The sequence below is a fragment of the Lepus europaeus genome, chromosome 2 (genome assembly GCF_033115175.1).
Source record: "Lepus europaeus isolate LE1 chromosome 2, mLepTim1.pri, whole genome shotgun sequence".
Taxonomy (NCBI): domain Eukaryota; kingdom Metazoa; phylum Chordata; class Mammalia; order Lagomorpha; family Leporidae; genus Lepus; species Lepus europaeus.
In genome coordinates, this window is record NC_084828.1 from 72155162 (window position 1) to 72174330 (window position 19169).

The 19169-nt window shown below is 40.7% G+C and overlaps 1 protein-coding gene across 3 annotated transcripts in view; it reads right to left on the reverse strand.

Moving 5' to 3' along the window:
- Nucleotides 1-19169, reverse strand: part of LSAMP (limbic system associated membrane protein) — a 669653-nt gene that overhangs the window by 32881 nt on the left and 617603 nt on the right. For all 3 annotated transcript variants that reach the window (XM_062208501.1, XM_062208484.1, XM_062208493.1), the window contains exons 4-6: nt 12216-12350; nt 3281-3401; nt 2685-2833 (exon numbers count right to left, since the gene is read on the reverse strand). In XM_062208501.1, the coding sequence (XP_062064485.1) occupies nt 2685-2833; nt 3281-3401; nt 12216-12350 (405 nt within the window). The remainder of the gene's footprint in view (nt 1-2684; nt 2834-3280; nt 3402-12215; nt 12351-19169) is intronic.

Below are 19169 nucleotides of genomic sequence, written 5' to 3' on the forward strand. Positions count from 1 at the left end.
AGAGTGCTGGCATATGTGGAGAATAAGACAAATGAGAAAGGAATGCTTCCATTGGCTTTGGAAAACATTACTACAAATACAATGCATTCTTGCACTCTCATTCTATTCAATTGACCCCTTTGGTTGGAAATCAATTTTTAAATAGAGAGTAGAGAACTACATGTTATGTATGTTGCAGAGGCCGAGTGACCACAAATTGACACTGTGTGAAAAGTCAGCACCTCCCTTCAGTGGCCATGGTCGGAATGTGCTGACCCACCAACAAAGATGAATAATCATGAACTCTTCAGGGGCTCAGGCTCTGGGTCTCAGCCTGCTGCTGCCTCTGGCTGGCAGCAGCTTGCCAGCTGCCATGCGTACTCTCAACTGGCTTGGTCAGCAGAGCACCCTGCTGCCCACACCGAGCTTCCGCCAGGACCCGTGGCAGCACGCACCCACTCCCTAGCATCTCTCTCTGCCCTCTTGACTTTGCTCTGTGGGAAAGTGCCACGGCCTGCATTTGCACTGTCTTCCTCCTTCCACTGATCTCACTGACTTTGAATCTAAGTAACAGGCATGTATTCACACCTGTTTTTTCCCTTTTTCTTTTCTCTGCCTTCTCTTCCACTCACTCTTTTTCTTCAGCCTTGTGTGAAATATCCTACCCAAGGACTAAATAGATTTTAACAGTGAATCTACCTCATGGTAGTGTTGGAGCTGGGGTGGGACTGCCATTGTTGTGACAAAACAAGTGGAGAGTCCTACTCAACGCTCAAAATGCTTTTGGTTCTAAGAGGTGACAGATTAACTATTTGGGGGCAATTTTTTTTCACTTCAGACCCCGATGATCTCTCAGTGTATTCATCAGTAAGAAGTATGTCTCCTAAGTTTCCCATAAGAAGGGAAACCAATTCCTAACTCATTGCTGAAGCACATGCTGCCTCTGAATGCTGTGAAATGCATCACTGGCGCCTACACTGGCTGTTTTGGAGACGTCTATGCGTGTCTACTAGGAAGCAACCCATTAGTAGTCACTGTTCCTAGCACTACCACAGTAAGCACTTCTCTGATGTATAGCTGAAGGTCACCACTACCAAATCATCAAAGACAATGTGACTATGATATACTTGCTCAATTCCCATATTTTCACTTTGCAGACAGAAATTCTGTAACATTGCTGACATTTCTTAATTTTACTGGGTTAGGACCTTTCCATGGACTTTTGGAAGCTTGAGATGACCTTGTTCATTTCCACCGTCTTTCACCCAATCCGTGCTTCTCTCCTCCCCAAGAAGTTGATCCTTCTACTCTCCTACCTCTTCCTCTCTCTCAGGCTATAGGCAAACCTATATTATTTGAAATGTATCATGGGCGAATTCCTTATTCTAGGTGAGACAGGAAAAAAACGCACTTTAATGCAAATAGGTAGATGCTCACTTCCCTTAATCCGATCCCTATGAACCCTTCAACTTGTGAAGTGCACCTTGTGTTACTTAACCAGATCACCATGGACTTGTCAGAATCTTGAATTCACAGTTGAGGCTGCTTTTCCTCCTGACTGAGGGACTCAGTAACCATATTTCTAAACTATTTCTCAAGTGTCTTAGAGATATTGATGTCTCTAGCTGAAACAAAAAACACTGTTAGTTGGTCACTAGAGACAAGTAAACAGGGAGATGAAGTTTAAACTGCACTTGACAAAGCATTTGTGTAGCTGTATCCCATCAAACTTCACAGACTGAAGTCATTGAGATGAGAAACTGAAGGTGAAAATTTAAGGTAGTTTGGGGTGGTTTTTCATAAGTGGAGTTGAATCTTGAGCATTTTAAAAATGGCTTTAGTACTATATTTCAAGAGCATTCTCACTTAAATTGATTTTTCCTCTACAACTCTTTTCTTGAAGGCTCATATAAACTGAATAAAGCAAGATGAAGCCATCTCTCCTGGTCATAGTATTTCCAGGTTTTCCACTCGAACCTATGTAGAAGAAAAGTTTCTCGTGGTTTGTTATTCCCAAGTATTCCTTTAGCTCAAAAGAACTTCCTGGCTCATGTGTACTCACATTTTGTTTGTTTTACGTATTCAGCAAATGTGTTCCTCTCCCCCTGATCCCATCATCCACCTGACCAAGAAGGCAAGGGAGTCAGAGACCAGGCTATGAAACGCTGCTAACAAACAAGACTCCAGCTTAGATAGCCTATTAATATCAGCAACTTCGCAAAGGCTCCTTAAACTACTTTTAGGATCTTCTCTGGTCTTTAGAAAGGCTTTTCTTTCATACCATTCAATTTCTTATCAGAATAGGAATGCCTCTTGCTATCAGAGGGAGACTTTTCAAAATCTCCTTTAGACTCTGTATGTTAACCATTCTCACTGGCTCTTTCTTCCCAATGTCTCTCATCACTGACATTGTCTAACTGCTCTCACATCACCCTTGCTTCTTAAAGAGACCAACACTAGACACTTGTGTTATGCAAATATTCCTGTAGTTTGGCCAGCCAGGAAAAAGATAACACGAAGCAGTAAGAAAGGAAAGAGCAGTGAGAGAAGTTCCACATTTGTAAATCTCTCCAATCTTGTGTGGTTGTTTTAGTGAGTACACTCTTATTTTTGTATGTTTACCTTTTACAGATAATGGAATGACTTTGAGGTTTCCTTGTGAGAACTCAGTTCTCCTGAGCAGGGCCCTGCCTTGGCATACTTACTGAAAAGGACTAGGCTGGCGTTGGTGACTCCCAGCTTGTTGGCAGCCACGCAGGTATAGTTGCCGTAGTGCTCCTCAGTGACATTGGTCACCGTCAGGGAGGACTGACCCTCCGTGCTCTTGATCTCAAGGCCATTGGCACTGTTTATCCTACAAATTCAAAAACAGGAGGCAAAAGAAACACTGATGAAGGATAACGTGGTAATTTCTTCCTGTCCTTACGTTTGAGGCAAGGATTGAAAGAAAGTAGAATTGGTTGCTCAACCCCTCATTTTAATTGTGATATCCCTATGATCAGAATCAATGTCCATCCATGGAGAAGACTTGGGATTAGGTGAGTTCCATGGGGCTTGAGTTTATGCTACAGACAGGTGGGAATTACCTATCAAACCCTCTACTTAATTTTGATACTTTACAAGTGTTTTGGGGGCCTGTCATTCTAAAGCCCAGAAGCACCCATGTAAAGAGATGGCCCATGGAAAACTCAATTAATACAGGTCTACATAATTGCAACTGGGCTTGGTTTTGCCACTGGGCCTCTGGTGCCTGCAGGACTACCTAATAGAGCAGCAGGGTTACAGTAGGCTGGGCACATACCTGGTGTCATCCCGGTACCACTCAAAGTCAGGTGCAGGCACTGCCGAAGCCTCACATTTGAGAGAAGCTTGTCGCCCTGTGGTGGCTTCATTGCTCTTGGACTCTGTGATAGTGGGAGGATCTGTAAGGAGGACAGGCACAGTGATTAGGGATTGATATGAGTCTCCATTCAGGAAGGAATTAAGGACAATCAATTGGAGAGAGGCAAAAAAAAGTGGTTTGAAAACTCCACTTACATGAATTGTGTGGTCTGTTGAATGGGTTTGATCACCAGAGAAATAAAGATAAATGAAATTCATCACAATAAGAGATGACTTGGTTAACTTAAAAGAAACATTTAACAGCTTTATGGAAAAGGAATGTAGGACTTTTTTCCCATCTTCCAATAGGCCATCAATTATTCCAATCATAGTAAAATATTTACATAGTATTTTTCATAAATTATGATACTCAAGGACTTGTGATTTTAAATGTGTAATTTGAATTTTCCCTTTTCTATCATCAACACTATTATTACAGTTTGAGAGGGCATTGAGGAGTCAAGAAAATAAATAGAAGGCTGAATTTTTCCTAGTCCAAGCTTAGCCTCATATCATGGCAAGAATTCAGAAACCAACAAAAACCTAGAAGTAAGTGATGACTTTATTCCTGTTCTTATCTTTACAACCTTGGTAAATTATACTTTCATGTATGAGGGTGCAAGCAAATTCCACCCTAGAGCACAGTGTGTGAGTCTTCTGCTGTTTCTGAGAATTTTTACTTGACAAAACTATAACAGGCTTGAAATGAGCTCAGAAACACAGCTGACATTTTTATTTGCCATGATACTTCCCAGCACTGCCACAGGGCAGGGCAAATATCTACAGGTCCCTATGATCAGGACAAGCTCGTAGACGCTCATGCGCCTCCAAGGAGAAAAGGACTTTTCCATCCAAAGGTCAGAAAATGGCAATTTGCCTGTGTACATGTGGGAAAAAACAGACCCAATCTGTTTAGACTTTGTAGAGGAAAAAGCTAATTTAGAGCAATTAGGAAAGTGAACTTTAATGTACAAAATTCATTTAAACCCTAGTTCTTCAGCACCTGGTCCATCGTTTTTCTTCATATTTGCAAACTCTAAGATTTTTGCCTCTTAAAAGCAGGTACAAAAGCATCAGCCTCATCTCTATCTTCCCGTTTCATTTCATTTTCTCTTTGGCTTGAAATTTCATCTTTTATGTTGGGGCTGGTGTTGTGGTAAAGCTGCCTCCTGCGAGTCCTGTCTGTTCCACTTCCAGTCCAGCTCCCTGCTAGTGTGCCTGGGAAGACAGCAAAGGATGACTCAGGTGCTTGGGTCCCTGCACCCACATGGAAGACCTGGATGGAAGTTCTGGCTTCAACCAATTGTTGCAGCCATTTGGGGAGTGGACCAGCAGATGGAAGATCGGTCTGTTGTTCAGGTAAATATTTTTTAAAAGCTTCTGTAAGTAATTGTCAGAGAAAGGAACAGATTTGAGAAACATTGTCAGTCATGTGTGAATGGCATACTGGGGCAGTTGGGTGTTGTTTTGTTTGGAATGACTTCTGTATAGGTACAAAATGAGAAGATGAAGTGATGGACAGAACCCTGGATTTCCATTTGGCTATGTGGACCACCCATCATACACTGTATCTGCTGGGCCTTGGTTTTATTACATATGCCATGAAGGAACTGTGCTTGAAATAATCTACTGCATCCAATATAGCCAAAAAATATTCCCATTCTAATCCAAACTGCCTGTTCTTCACAAACAGGCAGTTGGTATCATTAAAACTCCAGTGGTTATTAAAATACCCTTAACTCTTTTAACCATTAAGTTTCTAACTTTCCAAATAACTCATCTATCTGTTCCATGGGCTAGGGGTCAGGATTAGCCAGTAGGACCAACTTTGCCCCTACTCTTAATCATGAATGTAGTCTGGGCAAGCATCTGTACCAAGGTAGCATCCTCCAACCCTGCTGTCCCTGTCCTTTTAAAAGATAGAGCTAGCTTAAAATGACCACCACGGCTCCATCTTTAATTCTGATGACTGGTTATTTAGACCATTAGTGCACATCAGTTCACAAGATGATGGAATACTTGGTGATACTGGTAGGGGAGTATTAGAAGCATGCAACATAGAATAGAGGTCATAAGCCTAGATTTAAAGTGTGATAGATCTGAGCTTAAATCTAGACTCTCTTCCTCATTCTGTCCTCATTAGAAAGTCCAGCATGTTGCACAGAGACACACTGTTTTAATTTCTTTGGTCTATAAAAATGTTTGAACCAGAGACCGACAGGGTCACTGGAGGCTGCTGGAGAAGAAAGACAACAGTGGTGAGATAAACTGTATGAGGGTTCAGAATTGACCAGACAAGCACTGGATAACTGTAAAGGGTGAAGAGAAGGAGGAATGTCAAAATGGTAACACCCAGGGTTTCTGACTTAGGCATCTACATGATGCCATCCACTGGATAAGATACAGAAAAAGAAAATAGATGACCTGCAGCAAAATATTCAGTAAATGCTTGTTTCTCACTCTCATTTCCTTGTGCAATGACTCCACAGTCTGTGGCACAGTGGCCACTGATGAATCCCTGATGATGACGACTTCTGTGCACCTCAACATAACATTGGCATGGGGGTGGCCTGCAGGTTGTTCCACCTCGATACCAGGAACACAGGGCCCAGTGCTGAAGACTCACTCCTTACTCTGGATACCCCCTTCTATGTGCCTATTTAGTGTACCTACTGCTCTGGGCCCAGGAAGAGGGAATGATTTTTCTTACTGAAACATCTGGGCTCATCTTTTCCTCTCGATCATGTACAGCCCAGCTGCTGGCAGAGAGTAGTTCCTCTGTTTCTCCACCTGGCAGTCTGGACCCTCTCCTGCCTGCTGCAATGCCATGGCTGAGGCTGAGGATGGGAGTTGCCCCACACTAAGCTGCTACTTTTAACCATCATGATCTCTGACAATAGAAGCCTCTGTACCTTCCAGACTAGTCCTTTACTTATTTCTCTATTTAAAGAAAGAATGGCTGGCTGGCACCGCAGCTCACTAGGCTAATCCTCCACCTGCAGCGCCAGCACACTGGGTTCTCGTCCCGGTCGGGGCGCCGGATTCTGTCCCGGTTGCTCCTCTTCCAGGCCAGCTCTCTGCAGTGGCCCGGGAGTGCATTGGAGGATGGCCCAAGTGCTTGGGCCCTGTACCCGCCTGAGAGACCAGGAGAAGCACCTGGCTCCTGGCTTCCGATCAGTGCCAGCCACAGCAGCCATTGGGGGGTGAACCAATGGAAAAGGAAGACCTTTCTCTCTGTCTCTCTCTGTCTCTCACTGTCTACTCTGCCTGTCAAAAAAATTAAAAATAAAAAAAAAAGAAAGAATGGCTAAGCAGTCAACTCTTTATTAGCCCCTCAGCTACCCCAGTCTTGGGAAACTGACAGTAGACTAGATTTGAATACCTGAAGGTACATAAATCTCAGGACAGGAGGACACTGACCCACTAAAAATGGCCACACACCTGCTTCTTTGTTGAAAGCCAAGGGATTCTCTTGTATCAGGGTAAATTCACGGATACTGATAAATGGAGGAAAAGCTCATTATCCATACTACTTCTCATATGATTCTGTGGCGCAGGGATGTTCCTTCAAGGCTTTTGGGAATGAGTATTTCATTCAATTACGCTTCATTCATCCCAAATGAACTTGGTATAGGTGTGGCTAAAAAGGATTATTATAAATTATACTGTGGAATGCCAGTATAATTAAGATAATAGATATCCTTGTTCAAAATATGGTTGTAATAAAAGTGGGGCTTTTTACAAATGTTGCACAGAGAGGGCCACTGTTTTCTTTATATGACTGTGGAATAGCTTATGACTATCTCAGGCCTTTTCCAGTTTTTATTACTTCAAAATTTGGGGTTCTATAAACATTCATAAGGCCTTTCTTATTCTCGTATCACAAATAACAAGGCTCTTTCAATTAAAATGAACACCATGACAATGGCCTAGGAAACAAAACACCTTTGATTTAATCTTCCTAATATTGAGAATAATAGGATAAAAGAATCAATTTTGAATTAAAGATAGAATATATAGGCATCATTCACTATGTGTCAGCACTCCACTAAGCTTTTAGGTATCTCCCTTTTTTTCCCCTAAATAATAGCTCTAGGAGGAAATTGCTGTTAATTCATTTTAGGAATGAGAAGACAGGCCTCCAGCAAACTAGTATCTTGTCCACAGTCACATTGCTGATATTGGACAAGGCATAGTTTTAGCCCAGATCTGACATGTTCTGAAACCCATACTCTGAACCTTTTTGCTCAGTTACTTCTATTTGAATGAATGCTCTCGATTTTAGTGGCTAATGAGTTCCCAATACCTAAAAATACCATTCAGGGTAGCAGGTAGCTTGAAGAGCAAATACTATGTATTTCTGCTCTTCAGGTCCCAGTAGTGGCACAACGTGCAATGGAGGCAGGAGATGGGGGCCCAGTCTCCTCCTGTGACACTTAGCTTGTGAGCATAGACACGAAGTCTGTAAATGATGACATCTGCCTGCCTATGTCAGAGGTCTGAAGTAAGTATCAACCAAAATCATACATGCAAGAGCAGTTTCAACACATGAAGAGATTTTTTTTTTTATTATTTCTGTTTTGGCCTGGTATGCCAGGGGCTGCTACTGGCCTCACACTGTCCACGGGCACTCCAGATTTGGGGATCTGAACCCGACTTCCTTTCAATCGGCCAAGGGCAATGGAGATCGCCCATCTCTCAGGACTGACCCATGTTCACCTGCTGTTCACATGGAACCCTTCTCCACACGAAGAGATTTTTTTCATTGCTAAGCCTCACATGGTATCAGGGAAGCAGAGAGGCCTTTGAAGTGAGACATGCATTAGATTCCTAAGTCTGCCACTCCCAAAGTCTATGATTTCTGTGGGCTTTGTTTTTGTATTGACCCTCTTCCTCTTTTAAGGTTGTTGTAAAGTAGTGTAATGAGGTAGCAGACAGAGAGTGAGGCAATAAGAAAGGCAGCTGTAGAGAATTTAGCAACAATAGTTAGATTGACTTAAAGTTATCTGTTTAAAAAAACTCCTCGTGTACCAGCAATACTAAACCAAATGTACTAAACAACTAAAATTCTTCCTTGCAGGGGCATACCAGACCCCTATATCACTGTCAGTGTGATGATTACAGCAAAAGTATATGAGATAACTAAGATAATTTGGGTATTCTGAAGATTTCATAGCAAAATCATTAACATTTGAATGTATCTTACTGATAATGTCCCAAAGGCATGAATAAACTAAAAGTCAATATGGAAACTGGATCACTGTAGCAATGGATAGCTACAGAAGGTGATTGATCCCATTTTCCCAAAGTTTCCTCATTACTTGATTTTTTTTAATCAAAATATGGAAGAGTCTGATTACTTTGTGTGTGTGTATGTGTGTGTGTATATTATATATATATATATATATACATATATATATATATATATTCTAGAGACAACAGGTATTCCCAGTCCCAATCTGTTTTGTGATAATTTCTACTTCATCTAGAGAAATGGCTATCAAATTTAGGGGTGACTTTGAGAAGTGCTAGCATCCAGGATCTGTGCTGGTAGAATTCATTAGTTCTGTACAGCAGAGTGGAAGTAGAGTTGAGTTCCAAGAGAGACAAATGGGACAGGGCAGTTGAAAAAGGACAATGTGAACTTTTTGGAAAGAAAGCAGTTGGAAGGTAGACAGTAGGGACATTACACAGCCAATGGGGGAGGAACCAGTTTTGAGAACTGGAAGCAGCTTTTGAGAAGAATTTCTCCAGGGAAAGGAAGAGTCCAGAAAAGAAAGAACTCAAATAAAAGTAATAGTCTATATTTCCTGAAGTGTTACTATGTGCTAAACATTACCCTAGGGATCCTGGGCACTAGAGTGAGACAAACTCATAAGCAGATAGTTCTAATGTACTGTGAGAACACCTGGAACTTGAAATGAAAGGATAGACTGTCCCTAGAGCTGATATCTGGAAGAAATTAGCAGCTATGTTATTGTTAAAATACAGGGAACCAGAAGTTCTGTCTATTGTTTGCATTTCACTAAGCTCATTTAAATGAAGAGATTTCAAGCCAATAATTTAGCTTTCTGTAATTTCAAGGACCTCCCACCATTCAGAAAATAGATTTTGCATATTCACAGCTATACGCAGTGCCATGTACCAACTGTGGAGAAGGGTTATCCAAGAGAAGTGAAAAAGAAAGACTATAGACTCCAGTTTGTGGGCTTGACAGGAGAAACTATTATATCTCTCTTGTTTACTGCTCTAGCCTCTCAGTGCCCTGCAACAAACATCTGTTGGCAGCTGAGAAAATAAATCAATAAAGTGTTGGTGGGAGAAAGTTACTAACACTGGGATATTTTTACAGTGGTATTCAGAGTCTATTCATTACAATATTCAGCCAGTAGTTCTCTCAGCCATCCAGATCCACTGACCTAATTCCAAAGCCTGTGTTTTGAAAAAGAAGAGGGATCAATTAAATGATGGAGCATTTTCACAGCAGACTGGTTTAGTTACAAAGGTGCTAATACATATTTCTCTTTATGCAGAGGCTTTGATAAGACAACTTCATTCTTTAATTCAATCTTTGAGATTCTAGCTTCTTGATACCTATACTTAAGTAGGGAGAATTGCTTGGGACAACTGATGTTATAACTAGTTTTAATATAAAATAAATACAGCTTATGAAGTTTTAAGTAAAAAGAGGGTTCCAAAAAGACTGACACCTTCCTGATTTGTGACCTGTAGTATTTACAAACTTTGGAGAAATGTTAAGAGGGCAGAGTTTACCACTTATTCAGTAAACATTGAACAATTCCTGTAAGGTCAGAAATGCACTAGGTCCTGCTGGTTAAGACATATTGGATGTTTAATTAAATTTCATATAGCTTTTCCTATAATTTGTTGTAAGGAATCTTTTGGGCATCTTGAGGTTCTGACCATAGTCTTCTGCATTTCACTTATCACTAGCAAAAGCTCACATTTTCATAAAAGTCTTTTCTTGAAAATTATCAGTATTTTCTTCTGTTCTAAATTACACTTTGGGGACAGTCAAAAAAGGAGCAATGTCAGACTAATTGCGCTAATAATAATAGGGCCCAGGCGGCTAGCTTTGATCTTGGGAACCATCTGCAATCCAGACCACTTTGATGTTTCATACAATGGAAGCATAAATATTTTCTATTTACTCCATGATTGGACTTTCAGAAATCTAATTAAGATGAAGGTCAATTAAGAGAAAATGAAATCTTGACTCCAAAAGTTAGGGACGAGGTGGAAGATGAGGGCATGGTTATGTAGACATAAAAGAGGCTAACTAACCTAATTATAAACTTATATAAACACCCAGAGAAATTGCCTTTCATGTGAAAAAAGTCCTAAAGCATTTTATAACATTGAGATCATTAATGTGTCTTTGAAACACACCCAGTACTAGAAAAGAATAGTAATACTGGCATTTCAAAATTCTATTACTAAAATTTTTGGAGACAGCTAAGGATGAAAGCCCTACGCAGCTCATCAAATGCAGCCCATTTCGACAGCAGAGTCATATCTAAAGGATCCTTCTAGTAGCTGTGTAAGGAAGATTCTGCTGCCTGTTTCAGAGGGCTGCAAAGATTAAGGCAATCTGTAAGCAAATTTCCTCTGTTCTCTAAGCCTGTTTCCAAATTCCTAAAGTACAAATCATGATACTTATTTCAAAGTTTTACAGTAGAAAATTAAAATATCTTAATCCAACGCTACACAGAGTAGGTATGAGGCATTGAAAATGCCTCCTCTTTCTCCTGAGAACATGGGCTTTATGGGCAAATGAACTTGACACCAACTCCTTATCCCTAAATTGGTAACTTTCGCTCCTTGGGCTTGAGTTTCTCAACCTTGAAAACAGAGTCAATGGTATCTATCTTACTATAGTTGTTGAGAGGCCAACCATAGAGAATTTTCTATCAAGTCCCTAGCACATGGCAACTCATCACAGCCAAAGGGTGCTTTCAACTATTGGTTAAAGATGTCTGTGCACCTGTGTCTACATACATACGTGTTTGTGTACGTGAAGTCGGATAGAAATGCACAGAAGGGAAGAACTATCGGGGCATCCTTTTCTGTCACAAGCCACAACTGTGTGAAGTGGAAACTTGATTTTGAATGGTGTAGAAAGTCACTCCTAATTGAATAGGGTAAACAAATTCTCTTTATTCCTTTGCTGGGTGACATACATCCTATGGATCCTCTCCCCTCCCCCTTTTGAACTACATCTAAGGATCTTTTCATCTGAGAAGTTCAAAGTCTTCCCACTTACCTATGCATCTTAGTGAAATCTTCAGTTCTAATGCCCATACTTTGGGACAAGTAGATAACCAAATTAACTTAGCAGGCATTCCTGCTAGCCAGGAAGGACACATAGTATCTGACCACAGTGGCTTGAATTTGTTCCCCAAGCAAAGTATTTCAATAGCAGAGGATAAAATACAATCTTTCAGCATTCCATTCTGACAAACAATGCACTAAGATGGAAATGCCAGTGAAAGTAGATATACATAGTTGCTTTGCCCAAAGTATTATGACCTTCATTTCCACAAAGACCAGATTCATGACTTCCCTGATCATGTTCTCTTAATTCTATAGTCCGAGGAAAAGACAGAGGCTATTGTTAAGTGTATGGTGGGTTATATTTAGAATTGCTTGAGTTGATTTATCAAATTCAAAGGCTACGTCCTGCCCTTGGAGGAGTCCAATGTATAAATGTGCATCCCTGACCAGAAGAGCATCTGTTTGAAAGGCAATGCTACTTTGCTAATGGAATTTAGCACTTGCTTGAGGTAGAGGTGTGCCCTGGGCACATAGCACCTGCTGGTTGCTGCCATACTCACAGTTCACAGTGACCTTGACTTGTTTGACATCCGCCGAGGAGACTTCATTGGCAGCTTTACACTCATATTTGCCTGACTGCTCCCTGGTGATGCCAAGGATCTCCAGATATTCTTCTTCTCCTTCAAATTCTCTTCCTGAAAAACAGGATTACATGATTTTCTTTAAGGTCTAAAATATGCACATTGCCTCATTTTCTTAGCAAAAGCAATAAATACACATGGCTTTTCAATAATTTGACAGTGTGCTTTGTATGAGGTAGATTTCTACAGAATAAGACCCCGAGCCAAAAGTCTTATGAAAGTGATTAAATCAGAAGTGTTCTTGGGAAGCACTAGTAGGAGAGTGGGGAAGATAGGACCTGGAAGAGAAAGAAACCAAGCAAAAATGGAATGCCAAGTTACGTTGCACAGAAAACAACTTTGGCACAAGCCTTCAAGGAGTTCTTGGGAACTCAAAGTTTAGTAATTATGAGGCAAGAAGCTAGAGTATTTACTAATCCTTTGGAAGGCAGTACACAGAGTTGTGAAGTAGTGACATCACCAGTTAATACCATGCACAACGAACTTTGCACACCAAAATGATTACTTAGGAAACCACCACTCTTTTGATTATGTGGAATTCTATTTACAAGGATCATGTGATGAACCTTGTCTTGCTCAATGGCTTCCTTACTCTCTATCAAATTATTTTATCATTGAAGCTTTCAGGTCATGAGCTAGATCCATGAGAAAGTCCAACTGATGTTGTGTTTGTGGTCTACCATGTCTCCCGGGGTTGTCAGCAGGGAGCTGAATAGCACTGGCTTCAAAGTTGCAATTAGGGGCCAGTGCTTTGGTGTAGTAGGCTAAGCCTCCACCTATGGTGCCAGCATCTCATGTGGGTGCTGATTCTTTTCCTTGCTGATCCTCTTCCAATCCAGCTCTTTGCTATGGCCTGGGATAGCCCTGGAAGTGGGCCCAATTCCCTGGGCCCCTGCACCTGCGTGGGAAACCTCGAAGAAGCTCCTGGCTTTGGATCAGCACAGCTCTGGCTATTGTGGCCAACTGGGGTAGTGAACCGGTGGATGGGAGACCTGCCTCTTCCCCTCTCCGTGTCTGTTACTTAGTTTCTCAAATAAATAAATCTTTTAAAAAATAGTTGCCAATTAGGGACATGTAGGCCCTTTTTGGGACCATCTAGAAGGTTGATCGTGTCCAGTTTAGTCCATAATTCTCAGGGTAGGCAGGCTTGCTTATTTGGAGTATAATTATTAAGTGACCTTCTTCCTGTCTAGATTGAAAGAAATAAGGCAGAGGAAGTACTTAGCCAGAATTTCAGCAGAAAACCAGCGGATTTTACTCTGACTAAACTGAAGCCTCCTCATGCCAAAATTTCAAAAAGTCCACTGCTGCTTGGGACAGGACAGAGCAGCTGGGGAGGCACCATGATCATGCCACCATGACGGAATCCTGCTCCTGGTCATCCTACACCACATGGCCCCAATTAATAGCTCTGCTCAAATGCCACAAGCTGTTTTCCTTTTCTATCAATTCCCTGATGGCCAAATCAACATAACAGCCAGCCAGCATAGAGATGAAGTTACCATCTAAATATGTCAGCTAAGCCTGTTAACCAGGCTCCCAACAGAACATAGGGCCTTTGTGATAATATCCTATAACAAAACTCTCAGGAATATTCTAAGCTTCAAGTCTTCAGTCACTTGTCCAATCACTTGTTTTGAGGAAACTTTGCAATCTCAACAATATTCAATAAGAATATAAAATTATATTTTTCTGAAGTTCTGCACATTATCAGCATAAGATATGCTTCCACTGAGAACAGTTTAGAATCAATCTATTTCTAAAGCAAGGTATTATCTATAAAAAAGTCGGCTTCTTTTTTCTTGTCTATTTGCCATTATTGCCTTCCGCATATTTGAGCAGTCGATCCAATTGTAGACATTACAGAAGTAATAGGGAATTCAGGACAGAAGAACCTGCTAGATTTGGTTTGAGGCGGGGAAAGGAGAACATTAGTGTATTCCTCCTTCTAATGGCCTGAGAGTCATGTCAACTATTTGATGCCAAAAGTTTTGTAGCTAAAAACAACTACCATGAAGACTAAGGGCAACTTTGACAGTTTTTACTTAGTAGGCTGAAAGAGGTATAAGCTAATTAAAAACCTCAAGTGCAGAGGAGGAAGAGGCAGTAAGATAGCATCATTGATTTCGAGAATAATGGCACATTTTAATGATCAAGGAGTTCAAATTAACTCAGAATGTTTTAGGATTTCTTCCTCGGCCTCCTCCATACTCATAAAATCTCTTCCCAGAGAGGTCTGGAGAATCAAGAGAAAACATGCATAGTCTGCTGAGCGATGGCTGACAACACTGAATTCTTTTCAGTTTCTATAAAGTATGTAGAAATAGCTAGTCCTGGATCCCGACATTGCATTTTGAATTTCTAAAGGAAACTGGGTGCAGGGGAGGGAAAGTTGATTTTACCAGCACCAACTAAGGCTCTTGTAGTTTGTGGAAGACAGCCCCTCAGAGGGTAAATACTAAATAGAATGAGGTAAAATAAAGCACTATTTATTGGGGTTTGAGCCTGGGATTCTCACATGCCAATGTAAATATTATACTCTCATTTTTTCCCTGATAAGCAGATAATAAAACCAATCCATATTAGGTATGCTTTTGATCTCACATCTAGGAAGAACTTCCCCGTGGTACTAGCTAAGAATGCAAGAGGAGCTCTCCCCTCAGGGACATGCACGTGAGGCAGAGTGCACTTTTTCTTCTGTGATAGCACTCCCCACTATGTCCACAACTCTCAGACTGGAGAAGTGTCAAGGTACAAACCAAGTCCAGGTAACACAACCCCTATCATCTTCCTACATTCCAACCACACCCCATCTCCCTCCGCCCTCCCTGTTGCCATATTTCCTTCATTTAGCCTTGGGTTCCTCCAGTTAAAACTATGGTATTACTAGGCATTTCTTATTAATCTGTTCACCTCACACCCACAGGAGATGTTTTCCATGATGCATTATCTATAGTATTTCACTTGAGAATCTTATTAATGTACCATAATTTGACAGGAAATGGGAGATTTTCAGTTGCTAGAAAGCAAAATTTCCAGACTATGAGCTCCCCAGGGAACATTCCTTATAATATCATCACAAATTAGCACAGGGTTTGGCAGAGGTTAATCACTCAATAAATGTACATTGCCTTATTGTGTTATAGATGGAATACTTCTATCCCTTTAAAATTTACACATTGAAGCTTATGCCTGAACAATTAGATCAAAAAGGATGGCATCCTCATCAATGAGATTAGTGTTCTTATAAAAGGAATTCTAGAAAGTTCCTTTACCCCTTTCATCATGTAAGGACATAGCCAAAAATGGCCATCTTTGAGCCAGGATGTGGGCCCCTGGTGCACACTGAATCTAATGGTGTCTTGATCTTGGGCTTCCCAGCCTTCAAAATAGATAGCAATAAATTTCGCTTGCTTACCATGTTATTTTTGTTATAGCAGCCTGAAATGACTAAGAAATAGCTGAACTAAATTAAAAAGCACATGCTGTACTAGCATCAGGTTCAACACTTCATACAATTTAAGAGAACACAGGTAAGTACCAGAGGGCCTCAGGATTCGTGTAAGAGAAGCTGGTTTAAAAATCTGTTTGTTTTCAATGGTCATAAAAGAGGGCCATTTCCCTGGAGGACAAAGGATGTGCGGAGTCCTCTACTGTTCACAGCATCATCTCTGGCTATGTGTGGAAGGTATCTCTGCTCCATGGAGTTACTGTTTCAAGAGCCAATGGGACCCCTCCGTGGACACGGGTGTGGCCAGATGCCATTGCTTTCATCTCAGCAAGCCATTTCTGGTTTCAAGGCATGGAATACACCATGTGAATTCTGAGTCACAAAACTCTAAGTTCCACACAGATTATGTTGCTCCTTTCTCTTTGCCCCTGTGTGTCTGTCCCCATGGGGTCACCTTGTCCTCAGTTCTTTCTATTCACTCTTACCAGCTCCTCTCAACCTTAAAAAGATGCTCGGACCAGAAACTGATGCATGCCCTGCTGTTCTCAGTGGACTAGCCTTGCGCTACCAGCTGGGTCCTTCTCTTGTTCCTATCAATTTCTGCCTTTGTATAAATATTTACTGGAAATGCAAATTACTATATTTTGGTATTTTGAACATCTCAACCAATTTCCACAGGCTTACTCACACTGCCCAATTTTATATTTATTCTGGGATCTGGTGTTTAGTTTAAATCTCCCTTTGCTTAATGTACTTTTGTGCCTCCTGGCAATATCCAGCTACCAGGCTAAATAACTCCTTGTCCTCCTCTTGTGTATGCACCTTTCCAACTCTTGCTCATAATTAGCATATCCCCCTTAGTCACTGTTTACTTAAGTTGTTCATATTAGTTCTTTTAATATTTCTTCCTAAGTCAGAAAGAAAGGCCTAGAGCTAACCAGAGGAGGAATGTAATCTCTTTTGTGCTTTCCAATGTGGAGGCAAATCAGCCAGGAATAACTCCAATTAAAGTATAGCAGGTGCCGCCTTCTGAGTTTAGTGCCTTCAGAGCGACCATACTTTGGGGAAACCCATAGTTCACATCCACAATGTTGAATTATTTAGATTTTTAAGGTCAACTCGGCATTTGTAAGGAAGCAGTTATTTGAAATTAAATATATTTCCATGGTTCTTTTCTCTGTTTCCCTTTTTTCTCCTCCTTTTATGCTTTACGCGTTTGATGCTGTCTACCTCCCCCACCAACACACGTATACACACACACACTGTCTTTCCATACACAAACTCATTCTCTGTCTCTCATATACACATACATTCACATAGTTATTAACAAATGTTCTTTCTTAACTTTTAGGATGTAGTATATAAATTTATTAACTCCCAAGTGTATGCTTACTAAATAGAAAAGGCTTATTCTTAAAAATTTCCCAGTCACTTGGAAAGACTACTATCCTAATTATCAGTGTGATACCTGCCCTTTTCCCTCTTTGAGATACAGAAAAACATAGTCTCAGAAACTTGCTACCTTTGACTGCTTTATAACTTTAAAAATGTAGGATTCTTACACATTAGGAAATGGGTGAAATTTTTCCCCAATGTTCTGAGTCTTACGAGTATAAACTCTCAGTAGCTCAATCTTCTGCTAAAGGCAAGTTGCATTTGAAATGGGACTAACATTTCCTTTACTCATACAAACTTGAGTATTTACATGTAAGTGGCTGTAAACACATTAGCTATGAACACAAACACACATCCTGTTTCATGAAAAGCAAAGAACTGAAATTCATCTTGCAAGGTGTTTATGTATCTGTATGTATGTAGTTGGCAAAGAGTGTGAAGCAGGTGAGCCAAAGCAAGCCATGAGCTTCTACCTACAAAAAAAATCAAAGGAAAAAGGATCACAAATCAATGATGCCATTTGAAGTTTCCTGTGGCAACTTCAAATGCTGTAACAAGTTTCTGTTCTTACAGTACGTTTCATGTGTGCTTTTTTTTTCCTAAGGAAATGATCACATATTCCTAGTTTTGCTTCCCTTTCCTACTTTTCTGTACAGCCACACAAAAATGCTAAAAAAAAAAAACACAAGAAATAGAGAAAGATGTCCTTTGTTTATATTTCCATGGATGTCTCTCTCTAGATCATTTGAAGTTTTTGTTTCTCAACTTCACATAACACCAGAGAGATCTTGAATGTTTGACAGTATTGCTGGGTAAAGAGTGGAAACCACATCTCATCCCTACTTTCCTTCCCTGCGAGGAAGGAGTGAAGAGTGGTGAATGATCCATGATTGAAGAGGGGAGGCTGGAGTGGACATAGTGGCCAGAAGCAACAATCGTAGGGGATGAAGAAGAATTGCAATGAAGGGAGTGAAGAAAACAAAAGCAAAAAAAAAAAAAATAGAAACAGAAGTGATGCAGGGAGGGTGGTTTGGAGGAAGAGTCAGAGGCACTGAAATCAAAGAATGCTCTCCAAAGAAAGAGGCAGCTGTCTATTAAGATATGTGTGCTACACAGAAGGGAAGGAGTGGGTTACTCTGCTATAGAAATGTTTCTCATTTGAACAGTAAGACATAACAGGGTGAGGCTTATGCACATTGGACCCATGCCTTCTGCAGCCCCAATGGGTACAGTTAGTACCCAGAAAACACTGGCAAGAATAATCCCAGGGAAGAATCACAACTGGCTTTGGTTCTATGAAGGAGCATGGGCCAACTGAAGAATGCACTGGCATCTACCGAGATTGAATCCATTAGATTTTGCATTTCTCTTTTCACATACCAAAAAAAAAAAAAAAAAAAAAAACCAACCTAGATGACAAAGCTGGGGCTCAGCATCTAACCAGGGGCTGCCATCTACACATCCTTTTCAGTCCTGGTCCATGACAGTCTTTTATTGTGCTCATGCAAACCATTACCCCCTAGGCATCAGTTTTTGGAAACTGTCCTGCTCCTCTGAACGCTATGCTTGAAGTTAGAATCCCTTACAATTGAGTTTTCTGATGGGAACTGTATGTTGTATGACTGTAGGAGCCATATCTGGTTTTGACCATCACTGTAACTCCAGGGTGCAGAACAACTTTGGAACCTATTGAAAGTGCCAGAAATGTCATACAGTAACTGTTGAATGAGCTAATGCTTAACAAATACATGCTAGGCACTGTACTAGTATACTAGGTTGTACTACTCAGATATTATGATCTTACTTCAATGCTAATAAAGAATTATTACAGTTATGGAAAACATACAAACACAGGCTTAGGATAGACAAGGCAATTTATTCAAGTGTATGAAGTTATTAAGGGCCAGCTGGGATTTGAACCATGTTGGTAGGCTTTTGGAAGCTAGCTAGACCTACCTACAATTGCTCACGGGAATGTTCTGAGATGCTATAGTTGGCTGAATTCCTGGTTCTCAGATTCTGCCCTA